Source organism: Lingula anatina, chromosome 1 (assembly GCF_051362555.1).
Source record: "Lingula anatina isolate TDL-2025a chromosome 1, LinAna3.0, whole genome shotgun sequence".
In the NCBI taxonomy this organism is placed as follows: domain Eukaryota; kingdom Metazoa; phylum Brachiopoda; class Lingulata; order Lingulida; family Lingulidae; genus Lingula; species Lingula anatina.
Genome location: NC_141767.1, coordinates 49506076 through 49524112, shown reverse-complemented (window position 1 = coordinate 49524112; position 18037 = coordinate 49506076). Strand labels below are relative to the sequence as shown.

Sequence of the window (18037 nt, the reverse complement as noted above, 5' to 3'; positions counted from 1 at the left end):
GTTGAAGAAATGGCCTTAATTTGACACAAGCAACATTAAACAGAATCACTAGACTCGATCTTCATTACTATCCGTATCAAATGATCAAGCGAAATGAGCTCTTGCCAGGTGACCCAGATCGACGACAACGTTTCTGTCAATGGCTACTTCAGAAATATTACCACTTCCTTGATGACCTCATTATTGGTGATGAATCTGGATTTGCCTTAAATGGCATAGTGAATTCGCACAATGTGAGGCAGTATGCGCTGCAAGGACAACAACCCCGGAACTTTGGTTATCAATGCAATAATTATTGCCACAAAGTGACAGTGTGGATCGGCCTCATAGGGAATGGCTCCATCATCGGTCCTTTTTTCTTCCGGAACAACATCAATGGTGATGATTACCTCGAAATGTTGAATCAAAATGTGGTTCCTGCTGTCAATCGATTTGAACGATTTCATCGTCAAAGGAATGGTCGATTCCAGTTCTGCTGGTGGGCTCTGGATGGAGCTCCTCCACATAGGAGACGAACAGTCACTGAGCGTCTCACAGAGTTGTTTGGCGACCGAGTTATCGCTTTGCATCGTCAGGTGGAATGGCCCCCACGATTGCCCGACATGACCCCATTGGACTTCTTGTGGGGTCACCCCAAGTCCAAGGTTTATGTAACCCCACCACGAGACTTGGATTACCCTGAGAGGCGTATCAGGGATGAGGTGGATATTCTTCGACGGGATAGAGCCACAGTACGATGTGCAGTTTATGGCATGAGGAGAAGAGCCCAAATCTGCTTGGACAGAAATGGACAGCATGTTGAAGACTAAGGGTTAAAACTTTAAAGTTATCACACATGTACGTACAAACTGTGCATATCGACGCTGCTTCAGTTGAAACTTGTGGAGGAGAAGTTCTTGTAACATTGGATGATCATGACAAAAGAACAGGAAACAGGAAACAAAAGGTTAATTGGCAGGTTTTTCATTTGAAAACCATTGACAGAACCATTTCATGGCAATTAATCAACCTTTTGCAGAAAAAAAAGTTCTCGAAATAAAAATTTGATCCTCATGACATAATTTGACCCTGTTCAGTCATGCGTGAAAAGACACGACAATCCATGGGGTGCATAGAAGCATAATTTCCCTACGAACCTATATTTACATTTGTTATATGAAATAATTTTTTTTAATTCTGGATATTTTTCTAAGTGTTCACTTTTTTTGATATACCCTATAATAGATAGGATTTATACAGAAAATTTAAGAACAAAGTCAAGGAATCAATAAGACTTCTGATACTTTAAATTGATTACTAATAGTACTTTTAACTGAGATCCGCACAGGGCACTTTTCAAAGTGTTTTGTCACATTAACCAAATGGACTTAATTACATTAATCCCCCACAGCTCTCTCTATCTCACTATATTACATAACACAAAGCTGGGTGGGAGGGTGGCAGTTAACCCCTCCCTCAATTCTTTACACAAAGAATTGAAATCAAGCTTCGACTTAACCAAGGTAAGTCTCTTTAATTATTTTTAAAAGTTTTCAGTTTTCAGCATGTCTGTCATTGCAGTCAGAAACGGAGACAAAGGATAGCCATGAGGACGTGGAAGTCCCTGCGAAGCTGGCAAAGCTATCAGCTATGGAAGAGATCTTCATAGATGAAGATGAGGATGTGGAGGTCAATCGCGTGGAACTACCCTTGCCAATTAGAATTGGGGCACAGCAGGAAGTACACACTTATAAAAACCTTCCCAAACTCTGCTCCACCAATGACATTGTGGCCTTCTGGAGGTGGCCTGTTGAGTGGCCTGGCCAAGCGTTACCTAGTTGTGTCTGGAACCAGTGTTCCTTGTGAGAGGGTATTCATCACAGCTGGAGATATAGTGTCTGCTGAAAGAGCCTGCCTTGAGCCAGAGAATGTGAATGTCCTGTTTCTCAACAAGAACACTTAGAAGTTAGACCATTTTGTCATGGAAATATGGCCTACATAACTTTACAACTGTAGATATGGCATTAGGCCTCATAGTGTACGTGTTTTTTAAATATCTAAATTAACTGAGTACTCTAGTCACTTCCCTCAATGGGACAACTTCTTAGGTACTTTGAAAGTTTGAACTACATGTTGTCTGTATGCTGTAGTCTGTTAGACTGTTACAGACAGTAGTACTCTAGTCTAGTGTAGTCACTACTAGTCACTGTTCTCCGTGTGAGACAACTTATGACTTTTTGTCCCAAGTTCAGTAAGTGTGAGTCTGTGAGATTAAGTCACTAGGAGGATGACTGAGAAGTGAGGTAGGAAGCTCGGGATCGGGCCTTCGGTCCTCCATGGGGCGCCTGAACACTGGTTCAGGTACAGGTACAGGTCAGGACCTGTACCTAAACCTCTGTACCGGTACCTGTACCTGATGTTACGTTTAGGTACGCAGCCCTTATTTTGACACCCACGTGATACTTCCATCTTGGTGGCACCATGCATTAATGACATAACGCAATCACAACCGGTTGCAATCTTAACACGACAGATTTGTAGTTGTTTTTCAGTATTATTAGATTTTGAGTATTTTCCAACCTGTACTATTATTCCAAACCCTACAGCAATTCATAACCTGAGAGAACTTATTAATGCAGCATTAATTGAAAGTGCATGTAGATAATTGTTATAAGTATAAATTAAAGAGTAAACTTAGGTTTAGGTTATTATATAAGCGTAGTAAGGTTGTAACCTGTGATCTTATTTAAAACAGAATTGCAGTTCAGGTAGGCATCAACTCAACCCCCAAATCGTAACACTTTTAACAGAGAGGAAGGCAACAAAAGGTCACGTCAGCTTTACAAATCTCAGAGGGATAAACGGACAGTTGATAGTTGGAAGAAGTTCAGCTGGTTAGTGGTCAATGACGTCCAACAAACCCTATTCTGCAAGATGTGTAGATCTGTTTATGCCCCCCTTTCACAAAGGAAAATGCCTGACAGGTTGAGAAAGTACAGTAAAGGGCCTTTTGTCATTGGCTCATCCAGCCTAAGATCCCAGGACACCAGGACTCCAAAGCCTATGTTGACAGCATAAACACACCAGTAGATACACCAGCCAACAAGGCACTGCAGTCATTACATAAATCTGCCTTCAACAAGTTGTGCCCCTTATTCCGAACTGTACATGCAATTGGTACAGAGGAGGAGTATGGAGAGAGAGAAGTACTCCTACAGGATGTGGCTTAGTTGAAGATAACATCTGAGGAATAGCGTGAAAAAGAAAATGATAATAAGAAGGTCGTAGCCTTAGAAAGCCAAAAAAAAAAAATAGCCAAACTGTTGAGGGATGCAGCCATGAACAGCTTAAAATGTATATATAAGTTTTGTGGACCTCTTTAAGATTTATGTTTGTAAATAAGAATATATAAATAGAAAATGGACATTGAAAATTGTGGGGGGTGATGCATAATGACAATGAGCAGAAGAAGTATTGAAAATACTTAATAAATTACTTATATAAGACATTTTGTGAGAGTACGTCTAGAGATTGGAGAAAAATATGCAAAAATTATCCTATCCAGCACTCTTTGTAATTCTCTCAGATGTCATGTAACAGACATAGTTTGAACAATTAAAATAGAGAATGTAACAAGAACTGTACTGTGCCTTTTTATTAAAATGCCAGAAAACTCAACATGAATAGCAACTGCCATACAGTTACTTTTCCATTGTTACTTTGCAAAAATCTATATGTTTAAGATAAAAAATATTTCCAGAAAGAGGAGTCTGGATTGGGAAAAATGAAATACCACAAAGAAGATATAAATGGACTTTTGAAATGAAGACTGCAATGCAAAAAGGGCTCAGCTCTATGGGCCCTGGGGCCTAAATACAACACCCAAATATTTGATGAAGATTCTGCATAAATCCAGATGACTTTATTCTCTCTAAGAAAGGTCTAACAGGTCCCCATTTTTGTAAGCAAATGGTTTCCATGGTCTCATGTGTAGTGCCAATGTGACCATTCAAACAAGTAGTGGTCACTTGGCTTGCTAGGTTATCCAACTTGGCCTTGCTTTATAGTCATTAACACGTGTAATAACAAGAGAACCCATTACTTTTTTTCAAGAGCCATTCAAATTATAAAATCCATATTTTCCAAATAAATGGTAGAGTGAATAGGGTATTAGTGTTCACTAAAATTATCCTTAAATACCTCCCACCTCCTATTCATGGGGGAAAGGGGTGACTGTTTTTTTTTTTTTTTTTTTTTTTTTTGGTTGGTTGGTTTGTTTTTTTCTTTTTTATCCAGACATATCCAGACTCACACTTTTCATATACAAGTAATTATCAAACTTAGTAAAACTATAAATTATCCACAGCTTCTTAAATGCTTATAAGGCTGTAGGAAGGGTAGGTCATTTGATCTGAAAGAATTATACTGTACACAATCTTTTCCCAGCAACTTTCTATCGCCAATATATCTTAGCAATCTTTTGGCATAATTAACATCAACTCTGGCCGTTTCTATGCATTCTTCCAACAGCTTCATATATGCTATGCTTAAGTGCTAGGTACCTCTTATCCTGAGCAGGGGGACTGGTCATCATTTTCCTGGTCAGGTATGCCCACCCAAGGTGATAGTAAGGGTCAGCAAAACCACCCTGACCCCCAGAACCAGAGTGGCCAAAAATTGTCCGACCCTACAATGTGAAATTAAAAGATACAGTAATTACTCAAATTAGAACATTCCTACTGAATGGTGGGAACAAAATTTAAAATCAGGCTACTCTATAGTTCTCCATTATATGTAGTAAAAGCACCACAAATGCCATACAGAAAAATGATTTCTGTGATTACAAAATTAAATGTCAGAAAGTTTGACAATTTATGCCCATTGCAAAGATTGAGGCATTATCATATTCACTGTTAAGGTATCCGAGCTATAATTCTTTTAATATTTATCTGTTAATTAAATCTTTATCTTTCTTCAAACATGGACTTGTCTTCTCTAAGCATAACACTGGCCCAGTTTGCATCATCAAAACCTTCTGTACTTCTGCTACTTAAGTCTACAAACAATTACCAGAATAAAGAGGACCTGCCTCCCTATTCTCTGATCATCTGAATGATGTTCATCTGGAGTAATTTTCTTTTTTTTTTAACATTCATTTTCTAAATGCCCTTGACAAAGATAATTACAATTCATCATTTTCTCACCTCAAATTCTTCAGTGGCAAAACCAAGACTGAAGTTAGTCTCAAACATAAACACTTTTTCCAACCCTGAGGTAAGTGGAACAAGTAAGCGATCTATCATTCCTTTGCTGAGAAGCTGTTTGCCTGTTTCTCTATCAAATCCACCATTGGACAAAATCCCAAATACTTTTGCAACACCTTTTGCCGTCCCTATACCATTAGCTGCTGGAACTTCAAGGCTATAATGTTCTGGTTTATGAAGATCCATCTAAAACAGAAAAAAAAAATTTAAAAATCTATCCACTATATAGAAATAACATAACTGTATGATTATCCTTCAGTTTTTCCTTTTAAAAATCAGGAACTCAGGGGCGGATCCAGAGTTATTTTCTGACAGTCTTCCGAATTATCTTTGTTGATCTATCCTCCATTTTTGACCGTCTTCCAACAGAAAAAATTAGATACCCGTTAATGTAAACTTGAAAATCTGACCGTCTTCCAGAAGACCCAGAAGACCCCTTAAATCCGCCCCTGGAACTGTCAACTATAATTTCCATTTACACTAACTTACCATAATCCCACTGCTCAAACTTCCTATGCAAGATTAAAAAAAAACAGCTTGTACAATACCTTTCCAGCAATTCCTAGGTTTTTCAAAGATTTCCATGGTAGGCTATTCCCCCCTTGGCCCATTGCCTTGAGCATTGGCCTAAACCTTTGGTCCCTCATGAGTGTGATTAGTCCATCTAACATATTCTCCCTTTCTAGAGAAGCTACACAACTGTTTAGATGTTCTGGTAATCCAATGTAGAAATCAATTCCTATGAAAAAAAAATGAAATGATGACTGCTATTAGCATCTGAACAATTATAAGTCTGTTCATTACTTGACTTCAGTCCAAACAATATATGCATGCCATGATGTCATCATTATTTTCTGTTTTCTCTATTTTGTTTGAAAAAAATAACCTTGAGATTGAAAGTTCTTCATTAATGTGCATCCATTTACAATTCAACTCACCAAAAGGTTTTGCCACTTCATCCTGAAAAAACTGCCCGACACTTCTATGATTTGGATCCACTCTTCTGACCAACTGGTCAACTAACCAGCCAAATGTGAGAGCATGGTAGCCATGACAACTCCCTGATAATATAACCCTGTTTTGTATCATCCAGTTTTATATGAACTTTATTCAATTTCACAAAATTCACTAGAATATTTAAGCATGCTTATCACCTACCAGGTTGACAAGAACAGTTACAGAAAAAAGAAAATGTGTATACAGTGCATGGCTCGTGTTGCTTTTCATACCAATATTTTCAAAGAATAAAATCATAATTTCTAAACATTTGTGTCACAACATGCTGCTTCAATAATAATGATTACTGGGATGAGACTGCCGTTTAGTGAAAAATATGGTGTGGGTTCGGGGTCAACCTAAGCCAATGATATTTTTGGCCTCTAAAAAGTCAGATATCCCCTACTAGTTGAAAAAAATCTCATCCCTGTAATAATTTATTATTATTATTATTATTATTATTATTATTATTATTATTATTATTATTATCTTTTTAGATATTAACTAGTCTCCACACAACTTTCCTAAAAATTTCAACAAAATCAGAAAGTCAACTGTGACTTAAGAAAATTACCTGGTTCCCATGATGGCTTTAGAGTAGAAATAATTTCTCCCAATTTCACATGGTCCTCCAAAATTTCCAGACTCAGCAAAGTGGGAATTTCTATTAGCCCTGCCTATTAAAAAAATGGTGTAGGTTACTCCACAAATATCTAATAGTTATTTACACAGTCATATGGTAAAATGTACACAAACGTAGGGTGCATTCCCAATGAAATTACAGACATGCTGAAAACTTTTCAGAATGGCCAGACATTTGGACCGGCATTGCCGGACCGAATGGATTTTTGTCGGACCGAAAATCCCTCTATTATTTTTGAGACAGATACTACCAGTACGATTACGGTAGCTTACTTTGTTTGTGAATGTGATAGGTTTGAAATGGAAGGGAAAAAACTCTTTGGGTTTTATATAATTTTATTAGTGACGTATGTCGAATGATGACTGTAAATTCAAAATTGCGGCTCTTAAATCTCTTGTTGGTCCTTTGGACCAACCAAGTCCAATTTTTAACAGGTCCAGACAAATTTTCCCAGTTATGACCAATCGAACCAACAGTTTCAGCATGTCTGAAATTATTGTTCTATGTAGATCAATCCAAATCCATGGGTTTTCTCATTAAATGCAATCAGATTAACTGAATGACACCTCCTCAAAGCAGCACAATGGTGATTAACTTTCATATGCATTTAGTCACACCTAAAATAAAGTGATGAAGCTGCCATGAGTTAAACGCACACTAAAGTTAATCACTACTTGCTCAAGGATGGGTTTCATTCTGTTTATCTGATTGCATTAAGTGATAGTCCCAGCAGAGTTGGTTCTATTTACTTTTAAGTAAAGAATGTTTTTAAAAACAACAATGAATGAAATAGTTTACAGGTATAATTGGTTCTCGGTTTGGTTAGGAAAATTAATTTCTTGTCAATATTTAAAGCCATATTTAAGATTTGACACTACTTGAACCACAAACTCACCTGATGACTGACCAGCTGCTCCACTGTGATCTTTTCCTTTTCATTCTGTCCAAACTCAGGCCAGTACTGGACAACCTGACTTTTGTAATCTATCAGTTTCCTGAACTTTAGTAAAGAACCCATATGCAATTTTAAAAGAATGCATAAAATGCACTTTATATTTTGAACCCCCCCCCCCCAAAAAAAAAAAAAAATGTGCACTCAGTGACTCCAACAAAACATAATTGATCCATTTAATAAGGACCCTGAAACAATCAAAATACCATTTTCATTATAGTCAAGAAGTTTTCATTTATGATAGATCCAGATATATGATTTACCTGTTGACTGTTTCTTCTGTTCACTCCAACAGACTTGGTCACAACTGAATTACCTGGTCAGGTAAAAATGAACTGTTACTTACCTCAGTCTTGATGATGACTTGTTTGTCCCTTTCACCCTGCCCCCCAGGGTGGGTTTGAGAATGTCAGTTTGTGTGCTCCTTCATCTCTGTTCATGGTGCATTTCTTTCTTCTTATTCAGATGGATTCCACAGCTTTGCGTTTGCTGTAATTACTTTCACTGGTTAGCGCTTTTACATGGTCCCATTTTGGCACATGGTTGTTTTCTGACATATAATCTGTGATGGCAGATTTGTGTAAAACTCCTGTCAACATAGAGTGTTTGGATCTGGATCTATCATAAATGAAAACTTCTTGTATATCAAAACTGAGATCCAATGAAACTATTTCTCCATTATCATCATGATTAGCAAATTAATTGGTAGTAGGATTACATGTATAATTACCTATCTGCCAGAATTGCCAAACACAAAGATGTCATGGCTTTTGTTGTAGAGAAGAAGCATGACATGGTGTTTTCTTTCCATGGTTGTTTTGTCTGCTTGTCAGAACTACCGGCCCAAAGGTGCACTGCAAGCTTCCCATTGTGGTAAACAGCAAAAGATGCACCAATATCTTTGCCACTTTCAAAGTTTTTTCTGGAAAAATAATAACAAGGAGAAAACTGAAAAATGGACGACAAATCTGAAAACTGGAATTGCATGTTTTATACTTCATATGAAATACTAACATTCATATAAATTATAATTTATATGCAATACTTACATTGTGGGCATCCCAGGCTGCATTTTCTTGAGTCTTATATTTTACATGCCAATATGACTGTGCATACAATACAATTTTAATAAAAAATATATCAAAATTAAGTAGCAGCATTTCAAATAAGCAGATTGCTCACCTGAATGCTTTTTCCACGAACTCAAACCCAGGTGCAACATAACCACTTATCTCAGTGGGAACTGGAATAATACCAGTAGATGTCACTTAGTATACTTATTGGGATTACTAATACATGCTTATTTCAATTAACCAATACGTACTGGTCACTTTTTAAGCATATGACAATACATGCAAAACAGTTTTGACTTCTAAATATGAATATATTCTCTAGCAAAAGGTTACTAATCCTACATTTTTAATTTATAATGTCATTGGCACTTCTATTCTATATTTTTCAATTCTGACTAAATTTTGACCGCATTTTCCCCCAAAGTGGTTTCAATTTAGCAATCACTGCCTTTTCGTTAGTGTTCAAGGTGGAAATTGCGATACTGCCTTCAAAAAGGAGATGTGACCAATGAGCTTTGAATATTTCTGAACATTTTCACTCTCCAAAACTGCTCCAAAAATATTTGAAACCTAACTTACTAGTGGTCTAAACTTTAGTAAACTCTGTTTAAAATTAATTTAAAGCTTGTAAAGATACCGTAACTGCACTCAAATAAAAACATGCAAATATATACTTGCAGTTCTCCGAAAGGCTAGTCTTGAAAGAAATTGTCGAAAACTAGACATTATGAGGATGCAGTCAGTTCCTAGTGGTAGCTGGCATGCATTGTTCCATCACAACGATACAAACTACCACGGCTGATGTTCGCTCTTTGCAAACCAAATGGTATCATCAATCGTACCGTGGATTTTGGAGCCATGGACTTTTTTAAATTATCGCTGACATAGAAAACTCTAGAAAAAACATAATAGTTGTGCTAAATTCAAACTTTGTGTTGTGATGTCTGTTCTTTTCCGTACAAAACATTTAATTATGATAACTTAAAAGTAACATAATACGCAGATATAAAATATAAGCACGTGTTTTGTGCTTGTGCATTGGGCTTATGATAACAACGATACAGATCCAACCTTGACCTACAGCCTCAATTTCGGCTTTCAACCAATGTGTGCATGTGAGAGAAGAAGGGAAGATTGATCAATTTTTTCTTGATTTTAACTTCAGAATCGACACAATAATGTGGTTTGACGGAGCTAGTGAGGTTGTAGACATGTTCAAAAACAGTTTCCCTTTATCATTTCTCTTTTTTGTACCGATATTTATCATAATGTCCCCAGTTAGTCCAGTGAGTGCAGCACATGAATTTGCGGTTTATAGAATGCAGCAGTATGACCTCCATGGGTCATCATACGGTATGTGTGATTATTTTGGGGTTTGGAATGAGATAATTCTATAGTTATTACGATATTTTCAAGTTTTCTATACTACTGTATGTGCTTAAAAGGTAGAAAATTAATAAAAGGCCGTTGCAACCTTCTGCATTGTTGTCTTCGTGTAAACTAAATTGATATTTGAACAGCAGTGCCCTTAATTTATACTGTGGTACAAACATATTATATCCCCTGGATAGAGGAGAGTAAGCTTGTCAGACTGATGATCTTTCTGTTGCTTATTTACACTTTTTGCTTTTCTTTTGTCTATTTTTTGTATCAGCAATGAGTAAAGCATAAATTTTATTATTAATGTTGATTCTTTCTGTAGACTTTGTTCTAATATATATTTTGAAGTATGCACAAAATTTGGCAGCCCAATCATCCAGAAAATTTTGCTGTACAGAAGATTTTAAGACTCAAAATATCATTACTTCAGAACCAAATAGTCTGTCAGATTGGTATAACCTTTGGTCATCAACCACTTCAGAAAAAAGTCTCTTTTGTCATCCACATCATATCTATTTTGATATGTACAGTAGTTTATAATTGCCCCCTTTTGCCATGTGGTGTTGATAGTTTATGATTGGGTCCAGTCTTTGATTCTTTTGAATTTTAAGGTTGTAAAAGTGCAGTTGTGAATGTAGAAGCTAGATCAATAGATTCCAAGGTTTTGACTAGAAGATGTGCCATAGCACGCCTAAAGGAAGTGACTGTGGACAAAGTGAGGGGCCTCATGGTTCAGAATGGTGGGGGCATGGTTATCTTGCTGCCAGACAATACTTCTGCACTATCTCCTGAAGAAAAACAGGTAAGTAAGCAGTTTGTTTTCACTATAATAAATGTATGTCTGGCATGAAAGGAGGTGGTTTATATTTATTTTGCATCACAGAACAGACTTGAATAAGTATAATTTCTTCACCTTGAGAGTGAACTGTCATACCTTGATTTCAACACAGAGTTTATTCTTTTGTGTTTAATTTGTTTAACTTTTTAATTCTAGCAACTGTTTGAGCTGGAAGAAGAGCTGCTTTCAGAGGAGATAACAGTGCCACTGTATTTCACACAGGAAACGCCACAAATAACGGAAGTCTATGACAGTGTGAAAACTGATAGCAGTGTGGACCAAGCCTCTTCTGGGGCAGAAGGTAAGTTGTAGTCTACATAATGCAGTAGAAGGATAATGACAGTGATGTCATAAACTATTCATCTTTTTCTCTTTCATGCTAGTTGTAAATACCGATTTAAACTGAATAGTTAAAAATATGCTTTAAGGATACTGTCACCCTTTGTCCATAGCTACTTATTTATTGCCTTACATACATTCTTTTTGGTAAAAGATAAATCTTCAGTGTCCAGTGACTAAACTTATTAACATGTAAACATGTATCATGTTACGGGTGACGACACAATGGCAATTTTGGGATAAAAATTGAAGACCAGTTTCTCAAATTTCTGTTTTACCTGAGCACCCACAATCACCGTTTTAACGCCAATTTAATGACACCATTCAGTACTCCAAAACCCTGCCAGCAATTTTTTTTAAAAGTCTTAGTTCAGATTTTATTGTTGATAAAGCAAAATAATTCCTTTGTTTAATGAAAATCTGTAATAAGGGGCTCATAACTCCATAAAAACATTTAAATCAAAGTGACGGCATGGGATTGTAGCCCATACACTAGTGGTCAACTCTCCCAATTTATGTGATAGAATCATGTTCGAGGGTGAATTTACGCCCCATACCGATTGCAATCTCACCTCAAAATAGAAAAGTGTAAATTGAAGTTTAAAGCTTTGAGTTGCCTATGCTTGTACATTGCAACGAGAAATATAAACACCAATATTTTATATTTGCATGGGTTTTCATTGTTTTAAATCAGCACAAAGATAGATGCATTGTTGAATAATTAGATGCAGGAAAAACCTCATTTCTGGTATCTGAATGATAATAAAGGGTTACAATACCATTAAGTTTGGTATCTGCTTATTATATTTGTTTCTAACCTCTAAATACCTACAGCTGCCAGGTAAAACTTATGTTGTGTCCTTTGTGGGTTATCAGCTGGGAGGGGTACTGTATGTGGACGGCAAAAATGTAACACCAGAGTTCCAAATGATGACAAACAATTGTTTAGTAATTCATTTTTTAAATTTTAGCTCTTCTGAAGTCTGTGACAGCAAATGGCTTTCAGATGGTGGTAAATGGACCAAACTCTGCAGCTTTGGGAGAGTTCCAAATCACAAACATCCAGGTAACCTTAAAATGGGGAAAATTTGATGTGTAATTGTAAACAGCTCTGGTAAATAGAAACCTGTGCCCTGCTGGGGTTCATGATAACATAGTATAGTTAGTTTAAGTTTTTGTTGTTGTTGTATATTCCAGGGAAAGCTGTCAGGGCATGGTATTGAAGAACAGCTGCCTACTGTTGCTGTTGTAGCTCACTATGATGCATTTGGCATTGCTCCAGTAAGTATGCTGACTTAAATTTGGGGAACACCGTTTAAAATTGATGGTTTGGAATTTATTTTGATAGTTTAATGTCATGCATTAGTTCATTTCATGATGATCAGGGTTTTCAGACTTATTGTTCTTTGCTATATGTATGTGTATTTGCTTTCATGTTGCTATTTCAGGCACTGGCATACGGGGCTGATTCTGATGCCAGTGGGGTTACAGCAGTCCTTGAATTGGCTAGGATCTTCTCCAAACTCTACACTAACTCCAGAACTCATGCCAAGTATCCTTTTAAAAATTAAATCAATAGCTGTTCTTTTTATGTGAGAATTATTTACTGTAAGAATTGTTGTTTGTTAATTTATATTAATTACTGTGGTACATCTTAATCCTTCTTTTATCAGATGTCAGTCTTATCACACAAAGGTCTTAGTTAATTCTAATCATTTCCTTCTTATTGTTAATATCAACACTGTACAACATGTACAGATTAATAAGTAAAGCATGTTTTTGTCTTGACCTATGTCAGATTCAACATATTATTCCTGCTATCAGGAGGTGGCAAGTTCAATTATCAGGGAACCAAAAGGTGGATTGAGGACAACCAAGAAAATGCAGGTTTGTGTTCATGTTCAGGTTTTATACTGTAAATGTGCCTGAGCACACGGTAAAGTAAAAATTGAGCTCATGGTATAATGTTTAAGAGCGCATTCTCAATGAATTAAGCCAGGCTTTACAAAGCCGGTGACCTAAAAATGGAGGACGTACATGAAAGAAAAACCGCCTAATCTTTAAATAGTCTCTCCGCCTCTCACACGCCTCCCCACACGTCGTCCCTGCGGGGTACAGTAATTAAATCTCGGCTCCGAACATTAATATTTCCGTGAATATCTCTGGTGATATTATCTCCGTAGATAGTCGATTCATTGCTGCTCTACGGGCCAAATTATTCCTTTTTCGACTCTGTTTTCAAAGATAATAGAACAGAAGAGCTTTTTTCCTTCGATCGCCTTCAGCCGCCATGCCTTCTTCACCACGAGTTTAACTGATGAGCATGCGCACTTAATATTTCTCAGGTAGCTTCCGCATGGCGAACGGAGCCGAGATTTAATTACTGTACCCCGCAGGGACAACGTGTGGGGAGGCGGAGAGACTATTAAAAGATTAGGGGGTTTTTCTTTCATGTACGTCCGCCATTTTTAGGTCACCGGCTTTGTAAAGCCTGGCTTAATTCATTGAGAATGCGCTCTAAGACATATTGGTTTTGCCAATACATTTTCTTGTCCTTAAAGGAAATAGAATTTATTATATTTTATGAGTTGTTTACAATATATTTATTGTGAAATATGAATCTCATAAGAACAGTTGTTATCAATTTAATATTTCAGTCTAAGAATAGGAAGGTGAATTATAATGAAATTAATAATATTTATTTATTTATTTATTAAAAACAGTTGGATTGTACAATAAAATAATAAAAACAGTGAAATGATAAGAGAAATGTTAAAAGTTTTATAAGTGAAATAAAAGTTATGGATATTGGTTTCTAAGTGTTTAGAAACTTAAAATAATCAAGTTATAAATATGGGTAATCAAGCATTTTAAAAACTCTTGAATAAATCTAGTGTTGCTCTGTCAGAAATTCAGAAATTATAGAAACGTTCCTAATCTCCAGATTCCAGTCTTCTGACAGATGTGTCTTTTGTGCTGTGCCTAGATGCTCTTGGTAATGAAGACCAACTGCATCTCCATGTGTCTAAACCACCCAAAGAGGGTAGCCCAGGAGATACCTTCCTCAAGGTAAGCCTGGTGATTGGCAGCTAATACATCACTTTACTTGTCCCTTTTGTAATGCCTGTTACAACAGCAAGTAACTGGAAATGACTAGAATTTTCATTTCATCCGTAAGGCTCCAGAAAGAGATATTCCTCTTTAGATTTGCCTCATTGAAAAGAAAGAAATGTAGCCGATTTTAAAAGATGCATTTTATGAAAAATGCTACCATAGTTTTCTTAACACTTGATAATTCCAGCATCTCAAAGAAGTTTCCAGTTCACTTTTCCCCAGTGTAGAATTTGGCATGGTCCATAAGAAGATTAACCTTGCCCAAGACACCCTTGCTTGGGAACATGAGAGATTCAGCATCAAAAGATTACCAGCATTTACTCTATCTCATCTAGACACACATGATAACAAGATTAGAAGGTCTATTCTAGACACAAGGTAATTATCCTGTTCAGCTAGCTGACATGGCTTCTTATTCTGAGCTGTTTTTGTTGTATCTAATTCTATTTTTGAACTTGTCACTATCATTTAATGTCGATAAACAAGTGAATATAACCAGCTTTTTTGAGGCATTAAGCTATCTGAAATCTAGTTCTCCATGGGAGATACGGTAATTTTTTCACAAACAAGTTATGTTGTTAACTGTGATGATGACATTTTGGTGTTGTTTTGTTCCAGGGATGGAGTGGATGTGCAGAAATTATCCAGAAACACTAAGATAATTGCTGAGGCCTTAGCGAGATATGTGTACAACTTTACAGATCAGGGTCAAACTCAGATATTTACTGACACTTTGGTATTTTTTTTTTTTTTTATATATATCAATATTTTTTGTAGAGCAGTACTTGTAATTGATATGCCCTGATTAGCTTCAGATTGTATCTTACCTAATTTGCATTTAATTTAAGTGTTTAGATATATCAATATTTTTTGTAGAGCAGTGTTTGTAATTGATATGCCCTGATTAGCTTCAGATTATATTTTCCCTTATGTGCATTTAATTTAAGTGTTTAGATCATTATAGCAATAAGGTACTTTTATTAATTGCATTCTGATTTTTGGATCATAAAGAATACATCCTCTACTTCTTGTGCAGGATGTTCAGGAGTCTTTAGTCACTGCTTGGATGGACTACCTGACTTCTGAACCCAGAGGTACACAACTCCTGAACAAAGATCACCAAATGTTAGCCACACTAGAACACACAATGGAGAGGTATCTCAAAGATGTCAGGAGAACAACTGTCAAACCTGATAAAAGGTGAGTTGTGATTCATAGGGGGCATCTTAGTATTTTTCAACATGCCAGGGTGAATAAAGTGAAGATTCAGAAACACTTATACACTCTTGTAAGATGCACTGGAATACATGGGAGAGTACTCGGGCAAAGGATACTTTTACCAGCATTTACTCTATCTCATCTAGACACACAGTTAGCTTACAAACATTATAAACGTTAATAAGCCCACATTGTCATTATCACAATCTACTGTATTAATCAGTCATCCATCACCCCAGCAGTAGGGGATTTTATTCATGTTTTTTTCATCCTTTCACTATTACATTATTAATCTTTTTAATGAGCATAGTATTACTTTTAGGGGAGCTTTGATATTAATGCCCTCAAGCTGATAAAATATTAATTTAGGCCTTGCAGCAGTTCTGATCACAAATCTTGTTTTTTTTTTTTTTTTTTCATCAGAGATCCAGAGTTCATGTTCTACTCAGGAGCAGAATTTTCCATGCATGCATACAGGTTAGTACACTGATAGACTCGCCACAGGAGCTGAATAGTTTACTCTTAATAGGATAGTGGAGTGATTTATCTGCCTTCTAACAAGAGATTTTTTATTAAACTTAAACAGATGATTAAATCTGAGGGTATTTTGGAGGGGAGGGAGGAGAGGTGGGACGGGTCTGTGTGTATAAAGTTATCTTGTCAATGATTGTCTGCTTGGTTTCTTTTAAGATATTCTATTATTTGTGGAATTAAGGTTTATAAGGAGTTGCAGTTAGATTCTTTTAAATAAAGAACCATCTTTTCATCAAACCTTGCCGTGTCTTGGCGTATGACAACACTTATATTGTAATATATTGTCATGTTTTATATCAACATTGTTCAGTTTGATACTGTTCAATTTCAGTGTGAAACCAGCCATTTTTGATCTCATCCTAGCTCTGGGAATTGCCGCGTACTTAGCTCTTCTTTATCTGCTTGGACAGGTAAGTCAAAATAAATATGTGGACTGTTATTAGTCACTCCTTCACTTACCATTGGATTATTAATGGTGAACATTATAATCTTTAAAATATTAAAGGAATACAGTTTATTTGTATTTCAGTTTTATGCACAAGATATATAAATTTTAAACTGTAAAATATGCTCAGTAGGTTGATTTAGATTTCTAAATACCATACTTTGGTTATGATTTGACACATGTAGTTAGATTGAGCAGAAGGATTTAATACATTGGTTTATGTATTTATCTTCTGTATACAAATGATGCATGATTATGGCGTGTTTATGTTTATTATATTTCAGAACTTCCCTACAGTGTACACTGGACTCAAGAGACTGGTTGGTCCAAAACCCATGGCTGTAGAAAAAAGACAATAAGTAATAGTAAACTATGCATAGAACAATAAGGTGCTGTGCCATTAGAGCATCAGCAGATTGTTACTTCTGCAGTTGGTCATACAAAAACTGCTTTACACTCTTCTGTGTTTGTCAAAAGAATATATGTTGAAGTCCTATTGTCTGTAATTTAGACGTGAACGAATTATAAAATTGTTGGTTAGTGGCAGTTTGCTATCCCTTTTTATATGTTAAATATACGACTCAATTAGGCATGTGGTCATCACTTTTTAACATTTGCCTGTTGAAGAGCATATTTTGATGTCTAGGAAATGGGGAGCAGTTACATTTTACTTTGAGTTTATAGCTTACAAACAATTTTAATGCCCATGTTTACTTACTGAAGGGAAAGATAACAGTGTTTGACTTGGTCCAAGTTTCCTATGTGTATTTCTCTTGAACAGTGTGGTGATCTATTTATACAACCCAATTCAATAAGGTGATTGACTTTAATGTTGTTAATTATCTGTTAAGGATTCTAGACTGCTGAAAAGTACAATTACCTAAATAGCCATCTGAGTTGATCTGGTAATGTTTCCTGCCTGTTTTTTTGCTCAGTTTGTAATAAATTTTTCTTGTGCTCATTATCATATTTACTTGTACTATTACCTATGAATACAAATTGGTTATGAAAACTTGCATCATGAGTTCTTTTTTTTTTTTTTTTTTTTTTTTAGACATTATGTGTGGCAAGAAATAAAAATTGATTTTCTTACTTGAGGAGATCTATGACTGATAATTGTGATGTGTCACATCAACATAATGCATACTTCATGCAATTTCCAACTTCCATTGCAATTTGTCATTCTAGTTGGTATCATCTTGGGTTATTGAAATTTGCGGGTGTTGCCCTGCGTTATACAGCGCTCGTGATTTAGGTAAAGT

The 18037-nt window shown here is 36.1% G+C and overlaps 4 protein-coding genes across 8 annotated transcripts; 3 read left to right on the top strand and 1 right to left on the bottom strand.

The window, feature by feature from the left end:
* Nucleotides 1-80: 80 nt before the first annotated feature.
* On the top strand, nt 81-809 carry LOC147764423 (uncharacterized). The gene has a single exon (XM_087012206.1). It carries the CDS (start codon nt 81-83, stop codon nt 807-809), a length of 729 nt encoding a protein of 242 aa, XP_086868332.1.
* Nucleotides 810-1562: 753 nt separating this feature from the next.
* LOC147764422 (uncharacterized) lies at nt 1563-2432 on the top strand. Its single transcript, XM_086998787.1, has one exon. The coding sequence runs from the start codon at nt 1649-1651 to the stop codon at nt 1940-1942; it is 294 nt and encodes a 97-aa protein (XP_086854913.1). The 5' UTR covers nt 1563-1648; the 3' UTR covers nt 1943-2432.
* A 1187-nt stretch (nt 2433-3619) lies between these two features.
* On the bottom strand, nt 3620-9750 carry LOC106150458 (beta-lactamase domain-containing protein 2). 5 transcript variants are annotated; one of them, XM_086998782.1, is made up of 9 exons: nt 9582-9750; nt 9017-9077; nt 8565-8756; nt 7778-7877; nt 6814-6916; nt 6182-6304; nt 5792-5982; nt 5184-5429; nt 3620-4666 (listed from the first exon to the last, which is right to left on the bottom strand). In XM_086998782.1, exons 1-9 carry the CDS (start codon nt 9631-9633, stop codon nt 4475-4477), a joined length of 1260 nt encoding a protein of 419 aa, XP_086854908.1. In that variant the 5' UTR covers nt 9634-9750; the 3' UTR covers nt 3620-4474. The 5 variants fall into 5 exon arrangements, with proteins under 5 accessions (XP_086854908.1, XP_086854910.1, XP_086854912.1 ...); XM_086998784.1 differs by having other exon boundaries at nt 9586-9743; XM_086998786.1 differs by lacking the exon at nt 9017-9077 and having other exon boundaries at nt 9582-9731.
* Nucleotides 9751-9985: 235 nt separating this feature from the next.
* On the top strand, nt 9986-17791 carry LOC106150466 (BOS complex subunit ncln). The gene is made up of 14 exons (XM_086998781.1): nt 9986-10260; nt 10899-11089; nt 11282-11426; nt 12436-12530; nt 12662-12745; nt 12913-13016; nt 13263-13351; nt 14409-14533; nt 14766-14956; nt 15197-15314; nt 15615-15778; nt 16220-16273; nt 16662-16740; nt 17060-17791. Exons 1-14 carry the CDS (start codon nt 10086-10088, stop codon nt 17132-17134), a joined length of 1689 nt encoding a protein of 562 aa, XP_086854907.1. The 5' UTR covers nt 9986-10085; the 3' UTR covers nt 17135-17791.
* Nucleotides 17792-18037: the final 246 nt, after the last annotated feature.